The sequence below is a fragment of the Cottoperca gobio genome, chromosome 12, assembly GCF_900634415.1.
Source record: "Cottoperca gobio chromosome 12, fCotGob3.1, whole genome shotgun sequence".
Classification (NCBI taxonomy): Eukaryota; Metazoa; Chordata; class Actinopteri; order Perciformes; family Bovichtidae; genus Cottoperca; species Cottoperca gobio.
Window position 1 is genome coordinate 20,610,566 of NC_041366.1, and position 25,878 is coordinate 20,636,443.

A 25,878-nucleotide genomic window follows, 5' to 3' on the forward strand; every position below is an offset into this window, starting at 1 on the left:
AATGTAATTTCACAATCACTGTTAGAGTAAAAAAAAAAAAAAAATCACTGATTATTTTAAGTGTTTGCGTTACAAAAAAAAGAAAGTTCTTGACTACAAAACGTAAAATAAAATTCTGATTGTTGCCAAACTACTGAAGACCTCAGTAATTGCTTTACAATATGGTAAAAACTAAGCAAATTTGAACGGTAAACTGATTTCTCATATAATCTTCATTCTTGTCTTAAGTCAATTAAACCGGGTTTTAAAGAACTTTGCATGTTCCAATTGTAATATCAGACACAAGGTTTAATTTTAATTTGAGTTAAGAGGTGTTAGCAATTACTCAAGTCTCTGTTTCCAGTGTTTAGCTCTCCACAGCTTTAAAAACCTTAAATATCTCATTTGTATAAACGATTTTACATTCAAGAGATATAATAAAACAAAAATTGCCAAGAGTGACAATAATTGTGATCTTGTTTATTTTTGCTGTCCTGTGGGAGGGGGGCAGGTTTGGGCTGAAATATTTAGTTGATATTTGACCTTTTATGTCTCAGTTTTAAGACTTTATGAAATATAGTGATCATGGTAAAGAAACCCACTATGTTCTTGGGAAGATATTGTAAAACTAAACATTTTTAGTTTTTATAGGGCAGTTGCAAGTTTTGATTACAAAACTTTTCTTGGGTTTTGTAGGAAAGATGAATGTGTGAAAGCGTGACCTTTTTGACAGTTTTATGGAGTACTGTCCTCGTGGACTGTTGGCAGATATATTCTGTCAGTCTATTTGTTTTGGACTTCTTCAAAGAAATATTGTTCTATTTTTGTTTGGTGTGTAAAGGGACCCTACCAGATTGACCAGTGTAAATCTGAATGGACAGTGTTGAAATCATTTGTATACACAACTGCCTAATAAACTGCTAAATTGCACACAATTCTGCTGAAGTTTCTCTGCACGTTTCTAGTGTTTTGACAGCTCTTTGGAATAAATAAGTCACATTAACTTGAAGGATTGTAGCAATTTCACATCATAGTCGTGCAATTTCACATTGCTTAGGGAATTGGGAACTACAAGCCGTAAAGTATATACACCCACAGGGAGTCTTTAGTGTTTGCTTAGCTATTAAGATGAGAGACTTTATTGTCATCCATCTATACAGTGTAGTGCAGTACATAGAGGAACAGCTGTGTTCCCCCGGTCAAAGACAAAACAATGAGAAAATAGGCATATGGTGCAGAAGAAGATACAAGACGAGGTACAAACATTGCAGCAACAATAAATAAAATGTATAAATACAAGTAGTGTAAATAAATGTAAAGTGATAAGTCCAAAAAAAACAACAGTATTCAGGTCATGTGTAATATCATGCTGTGATAAAAGCAATTATTATTTTAGAGTAAATGTACATTTATTGAACATCTTCTATGACTCACATAATGTCAATAAGTGTTCTGAGGCATCCTGGTGGCGCCATCTAGTGGGCAAATGGAGTCAGTCCCAGACCGATGCATTTTAGTAAGATTTCCTAAAAAGTTAAATGTAATAATACACTATACTGCCCAAAAAATGTTTATGAAGTAATACTGTAATATGTATTATTCATTGTATTGATCAGCGTCGTTAACTTTAAAAACACGGTTCGTGTTTCTTTAAGAGACGATGTAAACATTCCAATCAACTTCCGGGTCACCAGATATGGCTAACCGTTAGCTTTCGTTAGCTTGATCGTTTTTCCTACGCAAGCTGTTGAAGTCTGTGCGTAAAACCTCCTGAATTATTATTACATATTTCACTGTCTTAAAACAACAAATTCAAATGTAATATATTATGTGAAAACAAGTCATTGCTTGAGCAAATGTAATGGGACGTCAAGAGTGTTAGCAAGTGTTAGCTAGGGTATTATAGCTAACGTAAGCTAGCCTTGTTGTGACAGCCAGGATTGTTTTTGTTTATCAAGTCGTTTTATTCGTGTAGTTGTTGGATAACTAGTGTTTTACACTGTGTTTGAATATGAGATGCACTTAACTGTAGTTACCGGGTAAGCTACGTGGGGTATCTAGTCGTAATATTACATTAAAATCTAACGCTAGCCAGTTTTATATTATTTCCTAATAAAAGTCTATGGATTTCCCAGTGCTGAGTGCATACTAGTTTCAGATGAGATTCAGGATATCTGGGTTTATCCCCTGTCCCTACAGAATGGCTTCATTTGGCTGGAAGAGGAAAGTTGGTGAGAAGGTTTCAAAGTCAGCTGTGCAGCTGTTCGAGGATGAAGCCGAGAAGGTTAACGATGCTGGACCAAGTCAGGATGAGGAGGTGGACTGGCTGCACGCCATCAAGCGACGGAAGGAGATCCTGCTGGAGGACTGTGCAGACAAGAGCAAGAGGCTGAAGGATGAAGGTGCAGAGCTGGCTGAGCACGGCAGGTGAGGCATGCTGCTGCTGTCTGTGCTTGCTGAATCACAGTCAGTGACAGCTTTTGAAATAACACACAAAGACATACAAACATTCAGCCTTTGGTCAGCTTTGTAAATTGCTTCTGTACAGAGTCACATTGATTCTACATAGAATAGTATTAGTTGTTGTGTGGGTAGCAGGATTAGTTAGTTTTTTTAAAGTATAACTCAAATCCTAGGCATTGAATATTTGCTCACGTGTTTCTTTGATAAGAACGACTTGTTCTAAACAAACAAGCTTTATGTATACGCTTTTATTTCCTTTTGAAAGACATGTTCCATACTCTGTGCCAGTTTTATAGCAAGCAGGATTACAACTTAAATCTTATTGTATTCTTTGATACTGAGGGCTTCCTGTCTGTGTTATGGGATTCTTTATGTGGACGACTGGATTTGATAGGAGGGGATTAATCACACTTAATCATACTGTCCAGAAATGTATAGATCTCATCTTTTGAAGCGTGTGAGATCATATAAGTCAGACTTACATTATCTACAGAAGAACCTCAAAGAGCCAATAACTTGGGACATGTGATATTAGAAGTCCTCCACGGGAGGGCACCATTGTACAGAGCACTCAGACCCATAAACACAGCTAATCACCTTTCAGTCACATATAATACAGATAAACATTTCATAAATACTGTATTTCAAAAGCAAAGTCAACTTAGAGCCATCTAAGCTTGAGGTTTTCCCGATATAAGTACAAGGTTTGATGTCTGCAATCATATGTTCTTGTGTAGATTTTGATTTCTAAAGCCAAAAGGCTGCACTCCTCTCAGGAGGCGATCAGTGAATGGATGTGACTACAGTAATGTATATGTTGGCCATGGGAGAAGCTGGTCAGGCCTGTCAATGCATATTTAACATCAGAGGGGGGAAAAGCAAAAACAAGGAGCAATTGTATAAATTGCTCCTTCAATCCACTCTAGCATCCGCTGAAGTGTACTCTAGTGGAGCGTTAATGCATGTTGAAGAATGGTAGGATTATTATAAGTGATATTTCTCTGCTTGTGGAGAATAAAAACAGACTTCCAGCACTATGTTTAGTGTTACATTGTGTGATTCTGTCAAAACAAATCGCTCAGCTGCCTTTTGTTTTACGTTTTATTTTTTGATATAGACGATAGGACGATGAATCGGCCTGCTTCAAATACTGTCATCTGATATTCCTTCCATGATAATTGACCTTTTTAGCCAAATAACAATCACGTTATAAAACTCCCCTCAGTCTAAGATGTAACGTCGTTGCCCTTAGTGAATGCCTGTAATTGTATTTGCGAGGAGAAACTGGATTTCGCCGGGGAAATGATGTCCTGCTGCTCCATAATGGCCGCTCGGTGGTTTGAGATGGTGTCTGGTCGGGGATGTCAGCCAGGAGTTGTTTCTCCTCTAACAACATTCGCCTCTGATGTCCGTCATTACAAGGTTTAGATGCATCCGGAGCATTTAGAACATCCAGTCAAACAATCTTAAATAAGGTTATTATAGAGCATAATGTCTCCCTGCATAAATAAAATGTTCCTTCTTACACGGTAACTCCTGTATTTTTAAATAGGACTCTATGTTTCACTTCTCCACCATGATAGGGATCTCGACCTTTGTGAGGGTATTCACCATTTTCCCAATTATGGAAATTCACCACGATCGACTTATTGTAAATAAGTAGTAACTAAGTGTTTTAATCCGGATCCGCAATAAATAAAAAACCAGACAGTAATCTGCAGAGTAGATTCTTATAAGGACGACAGACTCTCTCCTTGTTATAAATGCCGAGCTGACACTTTATTACTCATAAGCTGCACAGGTGAAATTTAAAAAATAATAATCCGACTGACTGATAAATGAATAGTTTAACAAACGAAAACAATCCAAAAGAATATTACTCGATGCAGCTAGCGTGCTCATTTTTAAACGTGGCTTTAATCTCAGGCTCAAAAGGTATTTGCTTGAGACTCCTGTCATTTCAAATAGATGATTGACAGTTCAATCCTTCGCTCAGACATCGGCTTGAACGTGTCCCAACTGAGAAAAAAATAAACGTGGAAATTGTTTTTGGAAACATCATCAATTAAGGTGTAAACATAGGCCATGCCGTCGCAAAATCCTGCGTCTGTGACGCTTGTTTGGTCGCTGTGGGAGTTTTGTGAGGTCACATCATCATCATTCAAATACTCCACATAGTTTCTCTAAATGTCCAACACCTTCTGGTAGTTTACTGGTTTAGTGTTGTCATCATAACCATTAGGGGTGTTTCCTTGTTTTGAACAGAGGTGTGTGTGTGTGTGTGTGTGTGTGTGTGTGTGTGTGAAGTCATCCTGATGTCCCAACCCTCTACAGCACAATAACATGTGCAAACATCTCAATGTATTGCATATTACTTTGCTCTTTCTTTAAACTACATATGACACTGCAGGATTATACTCATCCTCGCTGCACTCACTTTGACTGATGTACAGAAATGTGATACAGCAGAGTAACACTCGTAGCTCTCGGGCATCATGAGATGGAGCACGTATTGCTTCATTTCCTGACATGATTTATCAGGAATGTTTGCCTCATATGTTGGTAAGATTTCCACACTGCTGTAGTTCCTCACTCCTCTCTCTGACAGAGGGAGATGTGTTCTCTGGCTGTAATCCCACTTTTATAACTGATCAGTGTTATCGGCTTTTTTAATTGCTTTTGAATTTTCCAGGATATCTTCCTCCATAACGCTGTAAAAGATGGCAACAGACTTATTGTATTTCACCTCGGAATCCTTCCAAACCTTTATCTCCATCAGGCTTTTGAAAGGATTATTGAGTCAATATTGACGCGAGGAGGAGCGTCAGTGTGTGAACAACGTGAATATTTGCTTGTCAAATACCTGTATAATCGCGAACCCTCGTAAACATATCAATGCAAAGCACATCAGTAAATTATAGTTATGGCGGTTTGCGTGGAGTGATTGTGCAGTCAGTGTGATCTTTGCCTAAATTTATGCAAAACCTGTTTTGTTTTTCTCTTTGCATGTCTGCAAAAGAGTCTCGCAACCTCAGATAAGCAAGTGACTAACTTACAGGCTGTCCTGGGAAAAGACTTTTATATGCAACCTGTCTGTTCATTTCAGGAGAGCGGTGTGTGTTTGTGCAGCTGGATGCATTGTGCTGTCAGACAGGTGGACGGGCGGCTTGTAGGATGTTGTTCTGCGAGACATTTCTCCTTTTTCACTCGACAAGTAAAAAGAACAAAGCATTGATTTTATTCAGAGTGGAAATAATGAATAACTAAGATGCACAAAGGTTAAAGTAAACATTAACTGAAGTTATGCTTCATAAAAGTCTATTTATCTCAGCTTTTTAGATGTCGTACGCAAGAGTGGAAGAACAGGATGGGGCAGCTTTGACTCCTTTATAACAAGCAACAACAGATATTATGAGAGGAAAGGGCTTCATGATATCCACTGAACAGACGTGTGGCTTTATGTTCGCTTATGTAACGTGTATCAAATCTCGGGGCGGAGACGGTGAAACCTCAAGGTCCAATTTCATTGCTTTGTATTTGAATCTGTCATGCATCAGTGCTGCATCATTCAAAGGATTGAACATCAGCCAGAGTCAATACAAAGCCATGTTTAACTCGACAGTGCAAGTCTGTGTCGGCGCTGATAGCTTTGGGTAGATCATACCTTTTTTAACAAAAAACACGCACATCTAGACGATAAATACAGATGCCTGACAAAACAACATTCAAAAGTGAAATGTATTTTCAGGAGAGCGTTCTCTAACGTGTTCAACTGTGTGTTCTAACTTCAGGTCGCCGACGAACGTTCATGCACGATAAATAATTCAGATGTTTTATTTAGTTGTATGTCAGCAGCAGCCGGGTTTATGATGCAATAAAGTGAGTTTTGTGTGATTCACGCTCCAGTTCTATAACGCTGTGTGTTTTCTGCAGGCACTGGGAGGCTGTGAAGAAGTTGGACGAGGCCATTCAGCTGACTCCAGAAAACCCCGTATTGTATGAGATGAAGTCTCAGGTATAACATAAATCTATGTTTTACTCTTTCTCTTCATATTGGATGAAGTTCTCCTCTCCTGCATTGTACCCTATAACACTCAACAGGTGGACAGTATTCTTTTTATTCTACAAAACGTGGTGCCTACATTACCCATAATGCAACTGAACAATGGAGTTATTTTGGAGACTGTGAGAAAATGTGAGCCTGTGTAGAGCGCAGCCCGTGTTTGGGTAACGTGGTTAAAATAATCTTTAACCACACGACGCCTAACCCTAACCCTATGATTCTGTTGTTTCCTGTCTCGCAGCTTTAGAGTTCAATGAAAAGTATTGAACATTTGGTACAGTATATAAATGCTCCACATACCACGATATGCTTGTTTAAAATAACAATATTTCATAATATTAATAATAAGATTTAAGTGAGCCTGCACTACATCTGCTGGGAGCTTCTTTAATGCTTTCACAGATTCCTATCATACTTATTATTCCAAAAGTGGACGACAGAACAAGTGTTTGTGCGTGTGCGCTGGGCTTACTCTATAATTCCCCTTTTTAGGACACAAGAAGCCATTTAACATAACAATACAACAGAGTATGTTAAGTTCTGATATTTTCTTTTGATATTTTTTCCGTGTGTGTCGTTATTTATCAGCCATCATGGCCACATACATTCTCTTCCAGCTGTCACATTGGTATCTAAGCTAGATAAGTGATATCTTTGCGGCGCTGACCGAACTGAGTCTGCAACATGTTACCAACAGCTTTAATGTTTTGTCTCTTATGCTCCACTTCCTTGTTCTTTTCTCTCGTTCCTGTCACTTCCTCTTCCTCTGGATCGATCGCTTTATGTTTTTTTTATTCAACCATCATTCCTCGGCAGCTTTATCTTTATTCTTCTCACACATTCAATAATTCCTGGATATTTGGGAAAGGTGTAGACGCCAGAGGACGTGGACAGACGCACTCGATTGTTATTATTCATTTACTACAAGTAACACAATAAAATCTCTCTTTTATAGCCATAACCAGCCTAATATAATATTATCCATTATAGGAGATATGAGAAGGAAATCATTAGAGCACCAGTCTTTGTGAAGCATGACACACACAAAGACGTGTCAGACTACACGTGTAAAGCACATCTAACTTATTAGTGTCCATTATCAGGCCCAGAATAGGCCTGAGCTCATCTTATTCCCATTACTGGTCCAGATGATGAAGACGGTTACTCTGATGCTGCTCATTTACTTCCCTTCATCACTTTCTTCCTATTTAACCGGATCAGTATTGTGTCTGATGCGTCTCCTGTCAGTCTGCAGCACATCCCCCCTGCACAGTATATCAATACTTTATCCATGTTGTGATACGAGACCAGACCTCGTCTTAGACTTTGGGTATTTTGATGTATTATATATGTATATATAATGTATAATGTATAATATAATGTATGTCATTAATCCTTACATCCACATTAATGGATGAAAACTCTCATTGTGTGCATACTTTGTGGTCGATCTTACTGTATCAGAATCGAGGTATTTCGTCAAGCATATTATGATGTTTGATTTTCTCCTACGTAAGAGTCTTTGCTCCTCACACATTTGAGTTTTGATCAAGTGCCCGCATGTATACGTGCATACACAAACCTGCGTGTGTGATATTCTCACACACACAGAAGCAATTTCAAGTTTTTCAGGCACTTGAGTCGCAGCCGCACTCCACCTCGTGCCGATAATCAGTGAGCCTCATGAATAACTTTCACACATTGTTATGCAAATGTTTGCAGAATGGTTCCTTGACAGCAAATAAATAAACATTTAGATGAAACTGTTTGCGTTCACCTGCTCAGTGTCTGAATGCACGATGACTCATCAGACTGCTGCTTCACGAGCTCAGCGCAACACAAGTGCAGAAAGTAATCTGGTGACGGTGCTATTGTTATATTCAGTACAGTGTGTTCTACTAGTGAACGAGCTGCATTGGTCGGGTTTGTTTGGTTTATAGAACGTAAAGTAAACAAAGATGTTCAGTTTGCGATGAGATGAAACAGCAAATATTAAGATTTGAGAAGCTAGAAGCCTCTCCTGTGTTAACGCCTGGAATCACTCCTAAAAGAGACTTTAACCACGTCTGCTTTCTCCACAGGTACTGACCATTTTACAGGAAGTGTTTCCTGCTGTGAAGGCTGCAGAGATGGCGGTGAAGTTCCGCCCCCTGTGGTGGGAGGGCTGGCAGACTCTGGGTCGTGCCCAGCTCAACCTGGGAGAGGTGGACCTGGTGAGTGTGTGTGAGTGTGTGTGTGTGTGTGTCCCAATGAAAACAAATCGCTCGCAAAAGCTGTCAAACTGCAATCGAATTCCAGGCTGCCAAACAAACGCACGTACAAGATGGAGGAATTGTGTTAGTCATTGCGGGAGGAGACCTGGAAAAAAAAAAACCCATGCCAGTGTTTACTAAGTGCAGATGACGGTGTATTCGGGGAGGCTGAAACTGCTCACTGCGATTAAAACCAAATGCATTGTCTGGTTGTAGTCAAGCGGGCGCCTTTTTCTACGCACAAATACACCAAAATTGAAGCTCACACACACACACACACACACACACACACACACACAGTCTGTTTCATGCAGTTACACTTACAGTCATAATGCATAACAAGGCCACTCATGACCTCCACTGGATCGGCCCCGTTTCATTTTTAAATGTTTGATTTTGTGACCTACACTTGTTTTTGTAGCCGGCTATAAATCATTTGAGTGTTTGCGTTTGAAGGGCTGTTAAGATACGTCAGTTATTTTCTGTTTACTACTTTCTCGCAAACTCGCTGTGAGATGTTCCTCTTTCAAAGCACGCCCACTCGCCCGCGGCTGGGACGATTGCTCAAATTGCCCCAGAACACGACGAGACCTGTGGGTGAATAAAAGCTGCAGATCTCAGTGGCACTGTTTGCCCCGTTGAGAGCCAAGCAAACAGGGCTGAACTGTGAAAACCCTTCAACTAATGGCGCTGCGTGTCACTCCCAGAGCAGGAGACCTGTCCTACGGCACCAGAAACAACAATGGAAGTGTTGAAAGTCACCTGAGCTAAAACTAAACCATATACAGACACACCTCGTTGTATAATAAAGCTATTGGGATGGAAGGGAACAAGGACGCATCTATTTTTAGCCAGGCTTGTTCAGTCAGGTTTAGAGCTTTGTGTGCATCAACACGTTTGAGTTGTGCACTTTGTTCGCACTGCGGTGATTCCCCATCTTTCTTTCCCTGCTTTAGTTTCCACTCCTGGAAAAAAACCAAATATAACAAACACACAGCTTCTGATTTAGTTTTTTCTCACTTGTCAAGTGACATTGAAGCGTGACGGCTCCGCTGCCATTAATCTTCTCATTATTATTATTATTATTATTATTATTATGAAACCGTTTAATGTGTGTGTGTGTGTGTGTGTTGAAGGATTACTTTCGAAGACTCGATGAGACGCGAGTCTGTTCAGGACGAAACACAAGTTGTTTTCAGAAGTAACACAATCGATTAACCTTTGAAAGACGTGTTCAGGTGAACTTGGCAGTGCAGGTTATTTATGTTGCAGGTGAGGAACAATTCACATCAAGTTGTAAGCAACGTTGGCTTTGTGTGAGATTCCCATTAAGATAAAGAAGGCTCAGTCTTTCCCATAGAAACTAATCAAGTATTTCCAGTTTACTTTTCATTCTGTTATGGAATAACTTGGCAACACAAAGCCTTGTAGTTTCAAGCATCGATGACATTTCCTCGGTGTGACTCGCTTGTTCCAGAGGTGACTTGAGTGATTGACTGTAATAAAGGTGTGGCTCTCCGTGTCACTGGAGACGGGCGCAACTGAAAAGCAAAGCGTCATCGGGACGTGGACTCGTCAGAGATGCTTTGTCGTCGGCATGAGCGGCGTACAGTCACAAGGCGAAGGACAGACGCTGCCGACAGCAGGTCGTGTCAGCTGCCAGTAATTAACATCATCACAGTACTCGTGTGTCGTCATCAGCCGACGGTGTTCTCTGCGTTCTCAGGACTTCTTTGTGCTTTCGGTCCCAAATGCTCGTACGTAAATTAGTGTGTGTGTGTGTGTGTGTGTGTGTGAGTGTGTGTGTGTGTGTGTGTGAGCAGCCTCCTCTGTAACTGGCGGAGGAGTGAAGTGTTATTCCAGTTACCTGTTTCATCTTCATGTGCAGCCAGTGTTATTTGGATAATGGTTAAGGTTCCCCATCTTTCATTTATCTAATTGGCTTCATTTCCATATTAAGTCATTACGCAGTACAGATGTACAGATGGATTTATTTCACACTTTCACAGGCAGCAAATGGTCACAAGCTTGACGTCAGGAGGCCATTTGTATTTCTGTTTTAATGGGACAATAACTTTCACATCGATCTACAACTGCACAGTCAGCTGCGAGCTGTTGACGTCTTCTTAATGAAACCATAAATCTGCACAGCTCAGCACAAAGAATGTTTAGAGTCGTGCGTGTAGACGTGCTGCTGATGCACCCAGCTGCACAGACGCCAACGCCGCACCATATCGAAAGGCCGGAACGAATTCAGCCTAAACATTCAATTTGTTGGAGATGTAAACTCTTTCTTGACCCCTCACAGCTCTGTGTTTGAATCCTAAACTCATGCGCTGCTTGTCCCTGTAGGCCGTGAGGGCCTTCCAGGTTGCGATCCACCTGTGCCCATCAGAGCGCACCCTGTGGCAGGAGGACCTGGAGTGGGCATGGAGGTTACAGAAGCAGGATTTAGCCACCAAGGAGAAGACCCGGCAAGAGGAGGAGACCAAACAACAGATCCTTAATGCGCCCGAGCTCGAGCGGGACTATGATTTTGAGTCTGATGATGTGCTGGCCGCCTGCGTGGCAGTCGCCGAGCGACAGACGCGCTACGAGGAGCTGAAGAGGACCTCCGTGGTCATAGACGCTGAGGGAAACATAAAGAACGTCCTCACTGGAGAAGGGGGGTCAGAGGAACCGTTAAAGGACCAGTTTGTCAAAGCAAGAGGACTTTGATTTGCTTTCATCTTGATTTGATTGAAGAAATATATTATTTCTGAGCTGAGAGTGAAGCTGTAGCATAAAAATAACCTGTTGGGAAGCAAACGTGAGAACAACGTGTGGTGAAGGTTTATATACAGCAGAATAAAAGACGGTTTCAATCCCTTTTAATGTTAATTGTGATAAATGTGCATGTAAAGTCTGTCAAGTTTAGCATCTCTGTGTGTTTCCTCCGTTTCAGCTAATGTACTCTGGGGTTACATTACAATCTGACTCTGAAACGAGAGACTTCCCCTCGGTGCCCGGTTGCACAATTTCCAAGAAAAAGTACAAATAAAGAAGGAAAACAAAAAAGCTCCAATCACACGAAGTTTCCTGCAGGTGACGCAGTGAACAGCTGCTCACACATTAACCCAGAAACACAACCTTCTTCTTCAAAATCCTGAAAGAGTCGCTTTAACAGAATAAAATAATCTTTTGACACATTTACTGTCGACTCTGCGTCGACTCTGGATGTTGCTTCCTGTGAGGTTTTGTTGTTTCTGTGTGTGTTTGTTTCTGAAGAAGAGCGTGCATGCTCAGCAGTTTGTCACTGAGAGAATACACATGAATTAAAAAAGCTATAATAGTTTCTGCGTTTCCTGCGTCTTCTTTCTTTTGGGGGCTTTTTTGAGTCCACTTGTTATCTCGTACTTTTATCTGGAGATGAGTTGCAAAGATTTAAAAATAAAATGTAAACATGCAGAACAATGTTGGAGCACAAAAAGCCAAATGAAATCATTAAAACATTCTGCATTTAGCGTCTACACGGTGCACCCTCGAGGAGTATTCGTGTATTTTCTGAAAGTTCAGAGAACAAATCGGCTTCGAGCTTTCTATATAATATAAACCACAAGACTCGTCGTGTCGTCGCAGAGGAAAACACATACATGAGACACAACACAAGCAAACCACACGCTGCAGAGTGCTCTCTGTAATACTGCAGGATAACCACAACATCAGAACCCCTCACTTTACTGTAAGATGTGGAGTTTAATTAGGACCTCTTACCGGAAAAAGTAAGTAGATCGAGTAACTTGAATAATTATGATTCAGATTTTCTGTTGGGGAAAGAAACCCTTTGACATGCATCGATGTTAATTATGAATATTACACTTCCTGCCCTACAAAATACGACTTTATTACTGGAGGTTAAGGAAAGATTCTCCCTCAGTTTGCTTTGATATCTTTTAAATAAATAGTTTAAACAAATGTGACATTTTCCTTTAATGAAAATAAAGACATTAAGTATTTTAATTCTTTTTTTTTGTTACGGTTTCATTTGTATTTCATCATCGCAGAAACCGAAATCATTGATTTAAAGGTAAACTGCAGTAGCACCGGGACGTGTGTGGCTCTTTAAGACAAGTGTTCAAACATGCACTTCTCGTGCACTTGACTCCTCAGCTTTATAGGACAGCGTAAATATAGAAATAATTGAGTTTCTATAAAAGGGACTGCTGGGAGTCCCAAGATAATGCAGGTTTTGTGTGAATGGCATGCTTTTTAAAATGTATTCATAGTCAGAGTATTCTTGTCAGGCGAGCAGAAGACTTGTGATGTTCTGCACACAGACGAGGCTTCTGCTCACTCTTTACAACACAAAGTGTTCGGCTTTGATTTCTGTCTCTTTACAAATTGATCTAAATGAAATACAACCATAAAACAAAGAAATATAATTACGTAATTAGTCACGCCCTTACCTGTGGCACACCCAGATCATAGCTGATGCAGCAGATGTTTGTAGAAGTTGTATAATAAGATGGTGTGTGTACTCGGGACCTGCCAAGTGATTTCTGCTTAAATAAACATGTGTCTGAGTCAGTTGTAACATGAGGAAGACAAACATATATGACACGTTCAAGGACATCTGGAGGGACTTATTTAACTGAGATAATAATTGAGTTACTGAATGTTTGAATGTTATTGCTCAACCAGACCTCTTCCACGTACGAGTCGAAGACTGAGACAAAGAATCATGCAAAAGCTCCACTTTAAATCTCGTGTTTAGCAGAAATGTGCTCATTCAGCATGAATAAAGTGTTCGACTAAGGCCTAAACAACACAGTCTCCAGTCTCTGGTAATGCTAACCATCCATAATCGCCGAAACATAACCCTAAACATGCCTCAACCCTAAAATGACCCTCAGCTGATCTAATAGTACAAATTCTGTTAACATTTTTATATATATATATATATAATTTCCTGGAATTTCTTTCTTTCCAATTGTTTTCGCAGGCGGCGGGGCTTTAGCTGTCACATGGTTTATTAGTTGATGAGGTGGAGAAGCTGTTGCACAAAGTTTTCCGAGAAGAATCAGTTTCCCTGCTGTTAGAATCCTGTCACAACTGTTTGGTCAATCACTATTTCCTGCCTCCCGAGAGACTCCACAGCTCGAGCAGATTTCTCAGTCTGAGGTCACAGCTCTGTTTTACAGGATATTGTTCTCAGAGGGAGGTTTAACTGCTCTCATGAGGATCTGGACATCGGCCACGTTGGACCTGGAAATCTTCTGCGGGCGAAGAAGCCATCTGTCCGCAGGTGAGCTGTGCCATCTGAACTGCATTGGTTAGAAACGTGTGTTAGACATCAGCGCTGTAGATTAAACAGATGAAAGCTGACTTTTATTGTGTCAGACTGTGACATGCTGGCAGACCAACATGTTATTGTAGAGCAGGAGTGTCCCGCGGGATGACTTTGCAAAGTGTAAAGATGAGTTGTTTTGATCATAAAGTAAAATACTGTTCCAGATACCTGTGATGAAATGTGTTGTGCCTTTGTAGATACACTGTGATCTGTGAGTTGTAACACACATGTGTAAATGATAAACTGATAATATTGTTGAAATTGCTCCTTTTATTCTTAAGAAATGTCAGGTTGTTCATAATGTTTAGTAAAAAGATTAAGGAGGGAACATGTGGAGTTGTGGTTATTTACAGGTTATGATGCTGTGATGTTACTGCTCCGGTCCACTTGAGATCACATTGTGCTGCATGTGGCCCCTGAACTATCATGAGTTAGACTCCCCTGACGTAGAGCATTGATTTGAAGACATGCTTAAAGTTATGATCTGCATCTGCTTTTAGAAATAAGTTAGTGGTGTTTTCATGACAGGCTTCATGACCTCGTTCAGGTCAGATAGATTTAGTTTCTGTACAGATAGGGCTCACACTTCTTTTCATTTTAGATTCAAATGCAGATTTTAATTCTTAATTAATAAATATCAGAAAATAGTTAAATATGTCCAGCACATTGTTTTGTCGGACCAACAGTCTAAAACCACCCAAAAGTTCTATTTACAATATCAAAAAACAGCAAATCTTCACATTTAAGAAGCTGAAACTTCCTAAGAAATGTCTTAAATTGTTAATTAATTGTTCCGCCTTTACAGCACACGACATATTTACCATCCACACACTTCACCGTCGCACTGAATCAAACCAAAAGAGCGACACATTTATATGTGAGTGTAAACCAACTTTAATTTTCGGTACAACAAAGTCTTTTCACACGAGAGTCGACATTTAACACCGGCTGTTCCAACAACGACAACTTTAACATTGAGACATTTAGATCAATCGTTATAGCAACATTATAATTAATGCCACCAGGAAATCCATTGTAAGACCTTTAAAGTAATCGGACAGGAAACTTAATAATGTCTTCCATTTTCATTCCCCTTCTTAATTCCCTTGTAAAGTGAGATTAGATGAGAGGAGTTGCACATTACATTAAGGTTAAAACAGGATGAAGTTGGATTAATCCATTAAGTAATGGGCTGGAAACAGTAAATGAACACATTACTTGAGGTCTGCGAACATCCTGCAGTGTGTGTGTAGTGTGGAAAAGCCACAGTGTAGCTGCCTGTTGTTCTGAAATGTAGAGCACGGTGTGGTTCTGTCTGTGATGTCCGAGCCGCTCTGTCGAACTGTTCCCCCCCCAAATCGTTTGCAAATGTTCCTACGTACCCTCAAAACCGATACAAAAGGCTCAAAACCATCTGGACCTTCTCACAGAGAAGACGACAACGTACGATTTCATACTTAAAAATAAATTAACATCATGGAACACTTTTCACATTTGTAACATGCATTCTTTACAGTCGTCGTGCAGGTTGTCACCGCAGCCTAGCAGCGGGTTTACAATTCAAAAAGTGCAACAGAAGAGCTCCTCCACAGCGTTGTATTGTCTGGTTTCGTTGTGAATGTTCTGTTTTAGGTGTATTTTGGGATTGTTGTTATGACTGAAGAGTAATACATTGATAGTGTGAGTATTTAGGTCAGTAATACATCAGCTGTCCACGAGATAAAAGTAGTTCAGTCTCCATTATTATCATGTCTTTGCAGAGCTCTTAGTTCCCATCTTCTGTCCCCGAGACATTTCTACGACAGCAAGGCGCTAACTGTTATATGCATTTCTCCTGTATGTCCGCAGTCTCGTCTGTGAAGGTCACATGTAGAACCGGGTCCTTTGGGCGCATCGGGAGCTCTTTCAGTGGCCTGCCTGGCGCTGTGTTCTCTAAATCACTGTGTGGAAGCGGCCTCTGAGGCCCCTCGTCCTCCTGGGGCCCCTGTAACGTCTGTGCAGCTGGTGGACCGGAGCCAGACTGTGACCCGGCTTGAAAAGGCCTCCTGGTGTTTTCCTCGGACGGGTACAGGAAGGTCTGCGATGTGCTCACCATTTCCCGCAGCTCACGTGACACCATCGAGGGAGAATCTCGTGAGACGATGGAGGAGGAGAGGGGGTCGTCGGCACAGCGGAACTGCCCGTTCCCTCGTCTCTGCCGGCCCATTTTGCAGAACAGACACTTGATTTTCTCCATCAGCTTGAGGACCACAGTCTTCCTGAGCAGGATGTAGATCCAAGGGTCCTAAGATGGGGTTGACAGACGCCATGCGGATGGCCAGCAGGTCTTTATTCAACCCAAACGTCTCTTCTGTGTCGTTTCTGAACAGCTGATTCACAAAGATCCTCAACTAGGAGAGAAAAGAGGAACTTAATGTTTGTCACATAAAGGATTGTTGAATAATCTGCAAATACTTTCTCGATTACTTGTTTTGTCTAAAAAAAAGTCAGAAAATTGTGAAAAATGTCCCTCAAAGTCCAAAACCTCAGCTCATTATCATATACAGACAGAGAAGAGCAGGAAGTCTCCGTGTTTAAGAGGCAAAAAAAAAGCATTTTCTGCGATTAAACAATTATCAAAACAGTTGGCGATTACGTTTCTGTGGCTGGACTCATCGATTGCAGATGGAGAACAACAGAATCAACTGGAGCTTGTGTTTTTCACGAGCTCAAACTTGTCTACACTTAATTTACGAGAGTGAAGCCAATGTTTATTTTACATATTCCTCCATGGTCGGCACGGAGCAGGCAAATCTAAATACACACTTGAATGTAACTTCAACGGAACATCAGTGCAGAGACGGCAAGAGGCCAATAAAAACAGAGTTCTCATCATCTTTCATCATGAGAGAACATTTAGCCATTGGGCTTCCCCCGGGTCAAATCAACAGAGATCTTTTCACAAATACAGAATCACAAAATGTTCAACTTTTCCTCCTTAAAGGACATTTCTTTCCAAGTCTAAAATAAAACCCACATTAGAGCAGATTGTGCTGGCTGTAATCATTCCTGTTGTTCATACGGGGTCTTTAATCTATGCCTTTATAACTTCATCTCTATCTGAGGGGAAAACAGCAGGAGAAGTGGAAGATACTCAGGTTGCTAATATTAAAGCACTCTGAGCTGCATCTCTTATACGAAATGTTTATTATCTATTATAATGCAGACTGTGTATTCCCCCCCCCCCCCCTCCCCAGTAATGTTTACAGCAAGCAAAAACTGTCCATTACAACTGTGGGTCTGTCCTTTCTGACTTCACAGATGCAGAAATGTCTGCACGTCATTCTGCACGAGCAAACACCTGCACTGATCCTGTGCTCTCCTTCAGGCTGAACATTGACAAGAGAAAACTAATACTGAACCTTCGCAAGTTAACTTTAGTACTCAAGAAGTACAATTTAGACGCACTTGTACCTTACTTGAGTATTTCCATTTGATATGTGTATATTGTACTCTTACTCCACTGTATGCGTTTGAAATAATACACATATTTCTACCCAACCTCACCTTTTAAATGATGATGCATTTGTTCTCCTTGTGTTCAGGACTGTCTGCTTTATAATTAAGAGTATAATGGACGACTGAAACTTTGTAAATGCTGTGGGGGAGTGAACGATAGTCTTTCACCTGTGCCTCAGAGAGATGTGTCATCTAACCACTCATATCAAACTGGAAAGTTCAGGTAGCATATTGTTCAGTTTGTTTTTAATCATTTAATTCATTACTTGTGTTCTTATAAAGGAGCAGTTCTTTTTATTTTTATTTTATACACAGGGTGCAGGTCTGGTTGCACTTCACAGATACTCACCACTAAAGGTATGGAGCAGGTGAGAACCACAGCGGAGGTGGCTATAAGCAGGATCACCATCTGGATCTCTGCTCCGGCTAATCTTCCGAAGCTCCGTCTGCGCCTGAGCTCCGCGATGCGCCTCTGACCCGTGCCCAAAGACGTGCGGCGGATGAAGCGCTTGTGCATCAGGATCAGAGCCCCGCACACCATCACATTGAATATGACAGTGGCCAACACGATGACTGAATTCACACCTGCGTACATCAAGTTAAAAGTCGCCACGGTTGTTTGGTTGTTCTGCCAGTCGATGAAACACCAAGTGTCCGGCTTCTGGCGCTTCACCTGCCCGAACCCCAAGCTGGGCAGCGCGCAAAACACTATGTTGGAAATGTAAATGGCCAACAGAGTCAGCGCAGCGAGTTTTTGGTTGACGTATTCGTTGTAGAAATATGCATGGTTTATTGCCAAGAATCTCTCCACTGACATCGCAAACACAATGCAGAGCTGGGCCAAGAAGAAGAAGAGCAGGATGAAGCCGGAGTACTGGCACAGCGGCTCTCCGCCCGGCCATGCGCCCTTCATGTAGGTGGCGATGGTGACAGGACTGGCCAGCAAGGTGCCCAGGAGGTCTGTCACTGCCAGGCCACACACAAGTGTGTAAAAAGTTGTCTCCTTTTGTTCCTTCCGTGATATCCGCAGAACCACGATGGCGATGACATTCCCCACCACCCCGAAAATGAACATAATCGCCGGGATGGTGGGCGGTGGAAATCTCCGCTCTGCTACCGTGGAGTTCATACCTGCAGGGACTAATTTCACTGTTTCGCACTAAGCAAAGGTTTTCCTCTCACTTTTGAAGTAGTGATAGTGTCCATGAATGCGCATTCTCCAGATGTTCCAACTAGAAGCAAATCCATTGTGTCCAAATGTCCGTTTTACGCACAGCAGTATAACTCCATACTCCGCTAAGGTCGTGATGAAAACACGAGCAATCCAGAGCAGAAAGAAGTCTGCACTTCACCTTGTTGTCACTCTCAAAACTGACAGGGAAGTTTCCTCTTGGGGCACTGAAGGCAGCTCCTCCTCTGCGTTTCATTTAACCAGTGAGCTGTTTGAGACACAGCCCAGTCAAGCACCACGTGAACGTTTGTGGACGAGGTCACATTTCTAGTTTCACTTCTTCATTATAACTGAATTTAAACGATCACCACCCTCCTCGTGTGTCAGTTGACGTTAGCAAAGTCATAACAAGGGTTATGCATTGATTGTAAAATGTACTCCAGTAGTGGAATACCTCAAGTTTTGCACTTAAGTACAATTTAGAGGTGTTTGTACCTTACTTGAGTATTTCCAGTCGATGCTTTATAAAGAGTGAAATGTCGTACTTTTTACTTCACTTTACTAATTAAGATATTTCATACAACAACGTCACCTTTTGAATTATGACGCATTTGTTCCCTGCTATATTGTCCTCAGTTTGGTCTATAATTTATCCTTTAATGGACTCCTAGCGCCTCAGCTTCACTGTTCTCTAAAAGATGACATCCAGTTTCTTTCATTCATCTTAATTCTAGTGCAAAAACACGACTATTAGGATCAGAAACAGGTTGAAACCAACATGTCTGTGCAGAAAAACTCCCTTGTTTTAAGAACAATACCTACTGTGTGTACATTATTCATTTATTTTGTTTCCCACACTCGGTTCACAAAGTTCATCAACATGTGAACAGACACCTGCGTCATCAAAATGTTCTTTTTGACTTTCACCTCTTAACCAAACTTTCCAACCTTGGAAACTCTCCACTGACTCAGCTCGAGACTTTGCAAAGTTACTAAGCGAAAACCTAAATGAGTTTTAATCCACTTTAAAATCTTTCTGAAAAGGAAGTTTTCTGAAAAAGGTTTTCCTTTTAAGTAGCGCACAAACACAACTTTAAGACATGAGCATTGCACCAATGCTTTAGTTCACTGGAGCCAAAACTATTGGAGGCAATCGGATTGTGATCAACAAAAACAGCTGCAGCAGATAAATATCCAAAAGTTTGTTAGGACACTAGTCAGGAAGTTGATAGTGTAGTCACATCAAACCAAGTAACTAACAAACTAAGTCTGTTATTTGTGGCCTGTAAACAAAATGTTTTCGAGCAGGATGTTAGCGTTGTTACATTGTGGTGGAGTGATGTGTGGTGCGTGCTGAAACTATGTCACATACTCCACCACCGACTGAAACCGACTCTGAGGTGTCTCTTCGTCTGACCTCAGAGTGAATGTTTCAATCGATATAAAGAGGAAGGAAACAAATGTCTTTCATATCACTGAAAGCACAGAAACGTTCCCATCATCAATATGTACATTTGAGCATATTGCTACTTTTTCTCTTTTCTCTTGTCAATTGTCCACGTCAGTGCCTGTGTGTGCAGAAACAGCTGGTGGTGTGCACTTCAAGAGACATTTGGTTTAAATCAGGTGGCACTGAGCAATTTCTGAGTCTAATTATAGTTGTCATCCACTCAAACCATGTCTGTGCTACTACGTATGGTTTTCATAGACCTCTTTAAAGTGATACCTCTACTTTGTGTGTTGTGTTTCCATACCTGACTGTGACGTAAATCCTTCAACAAGCACTAACATCTAAAATGCATTAGCGGATGTAAGCACAGTTGTTTTGTGCTGCTTTCCACATTGCACAATGCTAATGTTACTGCTATTAGCGGAGATGTAGACGCACAGACGCAGCTCTGGTGCGAGGGTCTGGATACGCTTCAGTCATGTTACTGTGCATATATAAAGATAATACTGTCTGTTCAATGCAAAATGCAGAAAGTGAAATGTCATAATAAACACTTCTTGATGCACTTAAGTTATAACTGTGTCGGAGCCAAAATGTGTTTTAAAAGCATGTTGATTATTATTATTTGTTTAGATAGAAATAACATTTATTTTTACAATCAACACGTGAAATGACAAGGAAGTGCAAAACTGTGTTTTTAGTATCGAATTTCCTCTTTCTGTGTCCTCGGGTTGTGTTTCTGTGTAGAGCTGCAGAAAAGACATTTTAATAGAGTCCAACTGTTAACTTCAGCTGAATCTCAATCTGATTCTGTCCCCAATCACTTGACAGAAAGGGAACAATAAGGTCGGATCAAAGTTAGGGAAATCATCATTCAAATGATATGCACGTTAACAGAATGGATAGTGAAAGCTAAGTTGAAAAGCGTTCGCCTCATTCCCATGGAAGGTTTGGAATCATGCCTGTGTATGCCGGTTGTATTTGTTTCCCCTTTTCAGAGCAGCAGCTGCCTAACCCACAACATGGCTAACCAGGTATTCCAGTCTGGTTTACACATGATGTGGCTTTGGTCCAATGTTAGAGTGGGAACACAACATTTACCTGTGAGGCACAATGACTGGCAGCAGGTAGCAACAATCTGCAAACACCCAAGGGTGCAAAACGTTTACTGTATAAATCAACAGCAATGATCTAAGCTCAGGGACATGGTGCTGTGGCTCTTTCACAAATGAGTCAACTATTTAAGGTGGGGTAATCTTTGCATGCTGGAGGCAAACTTACAATGATGGATGATTGAAATAAGCCTTCAAATCTTTTCTTGTGCAACCACAAAACAATGCAGATGTGTTTACAGAACACCGCTCTGCACCTGCAGACTCAGAATCCCAACAACAGATTTCATCTATTCAAGTGACCTCTGAATAATGCAGAAATATTAACTAGAGAACTAATTATAGATCATTTATTTTCCCCTATGGGTCATTTGAAAATCTGTTCACTTTCCCCGCCTTTTCCAAACAAAATGGCCTCATTAAAACAAGGAGGGAGGTCAAGGTCACATGACCAGGTGTGCTTATATATTACTTTAGGGGTCGGGAACCTTTTTCCTATCAAGGGCCATTTCATGTTTTACAACATCCTTCGAGGGCCACACTAATTATTGAACTCATAACCTCTGCAAATGTTTTTAAGACGCAGCCCATTCATTTCACCTTTCTTTTATGCTGTGCAAAAAAACAGCTTTTGTATCCTGTATCTTTCTGTTTTATCAGAAATCCTTTATTAGTCCCACAACGGGGACATTTATCTCATCATATGAAGTAAAAAGGCAGTACACAATAATTAAATAGAATGAAACATAATATAAGTACCAAGTGGTTGATAGAAAATAAAGTAAGTATTGTACATGGCAGTGATAACTGCACAGCAGTGGTGCAACAGTCTGTTCTTGGTGTGGGGGTCTACCTCTCTATCTGTCCATGTGTGTATGTTCCCCTCTCCAGAGAGCTGCTTGTTGGGCCGAACTCCACCGAAGAGCGTTAACTTTATCCAAACACTCGTCCTCTCAGCTCGTGCAGTTTGACTTGTCTCATGGTTTAATGACGCTCAAGATTATTTTTCATCACCGCAAGCGCGTCCGCACAAACTCGGCACACTGGCCTTTTACTTCCACAAAGAAGTCATCGTTCGTCCATTTCTCCTGTAAAGTGCGACATTCCACATCTAGCTTTCTCTGTTTTACTCTCGCCACGCTGCGTTCACTGACGTCAACAGTCTCGTTTAATATTGAAGTTTGACATGACGTGACCACATGATGACACGTTCCGCTCGTGTTGTGTTCAAGGACCCTGACTTTGGCCAGGAAAAACAGTCAGTCAACAGTTTTATTCTATTGAGGTCTAGATTTTTTACATTTTCTTTATAGTGAATTTTTTTGCATGCATTTATGAATTACCTCGAGGGCCGGATCAAATGGTCTCGCGGGCCATATATGGCCCGGAGGCCGGAGGTTCCCCACCCCTGCTTTAGATCTTGGGCTTAGGGACGTTTTGGAAGCCCTTCCCTCCCTTCACAATAGAGGCTATGCCCTCACGTCACTTTCAAACCGGAACACGGCCCTCTCAGTCGGACTGAGTGACAAAAGGGCAAAACAACATCCTGCAACATGGCTGCCGATAGTAGAGGAAACTGCAATAAAACGAACAATATCTTGTTAAAATGAAGGCAGATGGACTAAAATTTCCCCAAAACCATTGACATGTGGCTACAAATCATAACCGTGTTGTTGCTCTCGCTACAGCAGTTTTATCTGCTTTGTTTCAACACAGTTCAGGCTCTACAAACATAAATGAAGGCTAAAAGTCAGCCATGCTCTGAAACCATCCTGCAGTGAGTAAGAGATCGTGTAAATAATCATTTGTTAAGCTACGAGTAGAGGATATGTCTGCTAGCCACGAGGCTTATTTATGCAAAATGCACAAGGCTTATGCTAATAACGTTAGCATGTTGTGGTGAAACCTTGACTAGCAAACAATGATTTTGTTTTTGAACCTTGTGAGTTATAAGGGGGTCGAATTGTTTTACTTCTGTTAAAGGTTGTTCAGCCATGTGTGTTAGTTGAATCAATTTAGGTAAACATAACTGTACTTAACGAGTAGATTTTTTTTCTGTAAATTGTTTTCCTGAACTGTCTTCCAATTTGTATTTTAAAAATAATATATATATATTTTGTCGTTTGATATGTAGTGCTGTCCGTGGTGCTGATCGTGCAAAACCACACAAACACATTTGATTCATAAGACAATATATATTTAAAAATGTTTAAAGCTAATGTCCCAGGAGGCCCCTGGATGTCGGTCAGAGGCCCGGGCTCGGGGCCCCAGTGAGTTAAGGTGAGTCAGTGCGTTAGGGCTCCATTGCACATGACTCACCTCTCTGGTCCGTTTCCAGTAACTGGACATCACCAGGATGCAGAGGGATTCCCAGTACAACACTGCTGATGCATTCCTATTTCATGATCCATTGAAACATAAACGAGGAGCCATATTTAATCCTGACAGCTGTCTTTAAATGATGTCGAGGTCTGAAGATAATTTGTTTTAATATTCCTATATTTTGTACTTGAAGCCGACATATTGTTATTGCTGAACTTAAACTTCCTTGTTTTTGTAGAGAAGAAATACTGATTCTACAAGAGGGATTCGGAAACTGAAAACTGTCCCAGCCTGGGAAAACAGAGACATTTTTTGAGATCCCCAGGGAGGTGTAAGCACCAAGTCTACCACTCCTCTTCACCACCCTCAACCCCCCCCCCCCCCCTCCCCATTTTAACTTAAGTTCACTTAGTGGAGTAGGGTCATGTGCGGGTCAGGTCCTCTGATAAAACCTCAGATTTTCTAGTGGTTCATTCTTCCCTGGGGAGCTAATGAAAACACCACAAAGAAATGTATTGCCTCCTGAAGTGCAATTATACCTCAACCCTGTGAGAGCACACTTCCCGACTAACATTTATTAACATGTTTTGGAATTAAGGAGAAATATCAATAATAACTTTAATAATAGTGAGAATGTGCCAGCGAGTGTCACATTCTCCTTTTCGCTCCCGACATGTGCAGATCTGTTTTTTGTCGTTTATCTTACTGTTGCGGTTTTTGAGTATGCATGTTCTGCTGTCACACGGTGTCGAGCGCCAACCGTTTGCGAGCCTTGTTAAGGCGTAAAGTTCCTCTTTGTTCTAAATAAGGGAAAAGATCACTGCAAGGCAAGTCCCGATGTGTCTGTGCTCTTATGTCAATTCTTGCATTCCTTCAGTCAAATTCAGTAATATTAATGATTCTAAAAAAAAACAAGAGTGCCATGAAGATAGAAGGATATAAATGGTTGTGTCTATGTTTGTGTGTTTGCTGCAGAAAAAGTCCTGCTAATCAAACATCTCATTAAACGTCCCATGTTGTTAGGGAGTCAGGTTACTCCCCCTTCTGTAAAACGGCAAGGATTAAAGGTGCAACTCTTGGAATGAGGATGTGCTCTTTAACCCCAATAAACGTTCCCAAAATGATATCAGCAGTGGGAACAGATGCTGTTAAAGAGATTAAAAGAGAATAATAGGATAATGTGGATAATGGCCAATTCGGTCAAAGACACTCATGTCAAGTAACTCATTTTTTACAGCAAAGAATACTTTTTAGATTTACATGTTTGCTGTGCTTCATTATGTGTAATTGAGGCCATCATTTTGCTAAATATTAGTTTTAATATTAGACACATTTCTGTCTCTGACACAAAGCTTTACTGTATATCATCCCTCTAACCTTCAAAATGCTTATTGATACCACAGTTGGGAAGTTTGATAATAACGTTTAATCATTTTGAAACAGAAGAATGTTATTTTACTCATAATTTACGAAAGGAGTTTTAGGCCACTAATGTAAAAAACAACATTTATTTAAAAAACAGTGATCACAAATGTACTAAATGTAAAATTGACAAGGTTTTTTTGAGAATTTTTAGCAATTGCAAGAATGAAATATTGCAAAACAAAGAGCACAAAGTAAAGCCGGATGACTTCTCTTTACTGTTTTCTGTAGGTTTTAGTCTCTGATGTGTAACAGGCAGCTGACAAACATATACTATAAAGCTACTCAATTACAGAAACAGGAATAAATGTAATTAGTTACTCCCGCCCCTGAACAGATGTAACGGTGTGACTCATCGCATAACAGCACCGACTCTGTTGATGGAACATACAGAATGTTCTGTACTATCTTGACAACACATGCTTAAAATGGAGACCAACGAGTTTTATCTTTGCCTGCTGCAGTATGGTTGTGTGGGTGTGTGTGGGTGTGTGTGTGTTCAAAGATAAGACCAGGCAGTCCTGCAAGAGGCAAGCCAAGATGTCACACATCTGCCTCGTCTCTTACTTTTCTGCAGCGAGGGAATCCTTCTTGACTTCCTGGATAAAAGGGAAATATGTGACAAGCTACAACCTTTTTTGTGCATGCACTTTTCAACTTCTGCATGCTTTGAGACATTGTTTTTCAATCTTCCCAAAAGTTTTCCCCTCTCAATCAGTGCATTCATAAAGAACCTCAGACACTTATGGCTATAATTATGCTCATCAACATCGACACTCAGGTGCGGTTTTAACATAAGCTTTAGAGGAACAAGTCT

The 25,878-nt window shown here is 40.8% G+C and overlaps 3 protein-coding genes across 4 annotated transcripts in view; 2 read left to right on the forward strand and 1 right to left on the reverse strand.

Moving 5' to 3' along the window:
- The window catches only part of prkaa1 (protein kinase, AMP-activated, alpha 1 catalytic subunit), an 11,185-nt gene extending 10,271 nt beyond the window's left edge, over positions 1-914 (forward strand). Inside the window, exon 9 of the mRNA XM_029444588.1 lies at positions 1-914. This exon is cut by the window's left edge and continues 1,957 nt beyond it. The gene's annotated coding sequence lies outside the window, so the exon portion shown is untranslated.
- A 733-nt stretch (positions 915-1,647) lies between these two features.
- On the forward strand, positions 1,648-12,091 carry ttc33 (tetratricopeptide repeat domain 33). 2 transcript variants are annotated; one of them, XM_029444135.1, is made up of 5 exons: positions 1,648-1,735; positions 2,179-2,406; positions 6,376-6,457; positions 8,587-8,718; positions 11,110-12,091. In XM_029444135.1, exons 2-5 carry the CDS (start codon positions 2,180-2,182, stop codon positions 11,473-11,475), a joined length of 807 nt encoding a protein of 268 aa, XP_029299995.1. In that variant the 5' UTR covers positions 1,648-1,735; position 2,179; the 3' UTR covers positions 11,476-12,091. The 2 variants fall into 2 exon arrangements, with proteins under 2 accessions (XP_029299995.1, XP_029299994.1); XM_029444134.1 differs by lacking the exon at positions 1,648-1,735 and adding an exon at positions 1,790-2,018.
- Positions 12,092-14,960: 2,869 nt separating this feature from the next.
- Positions 14,961-19,042, reverse strand: LOC115016415 (prostaglandin E2 receptor EP4 subtype-like). The gene is given in 3 exon segments (XM_029444133.1): positions 14,961-16,370; positions 16,372-16,476; positions 17,934-19,042. Coding segments are annotated over 3 exon segments (1,350 nt in total). The 5' UTR covers positions 18,714-19,042; the 3' UTR covers positions 14,961-15,905.
- Between the last annotated feature and the right edge of the window lie 6,836 nt (positions 19,043-25,878).

Bases quoted from the DNA above. Each gene is read 5' to 3' on its own strand.
- ttc33 (XM_029444134.1), top strand. From the start codon at position 1,996: ATGCACTTAACTGTAGTTACCGG. The intron at 2,407-6,375 runs GTGAGGCATGCT...TGTTTTCTGCAG, and splicing joins GAGCTGGCTGAGCACGGCAG to GCACTGGGAGGCTGTGAAGA. The intron at 6,458-8,586 runs GTATAACATAAA...CTTTCTCCACAG, and splicing joins TGTATGAGATGAAGTCTCAG to GTACTGACCATTTTACAGGA.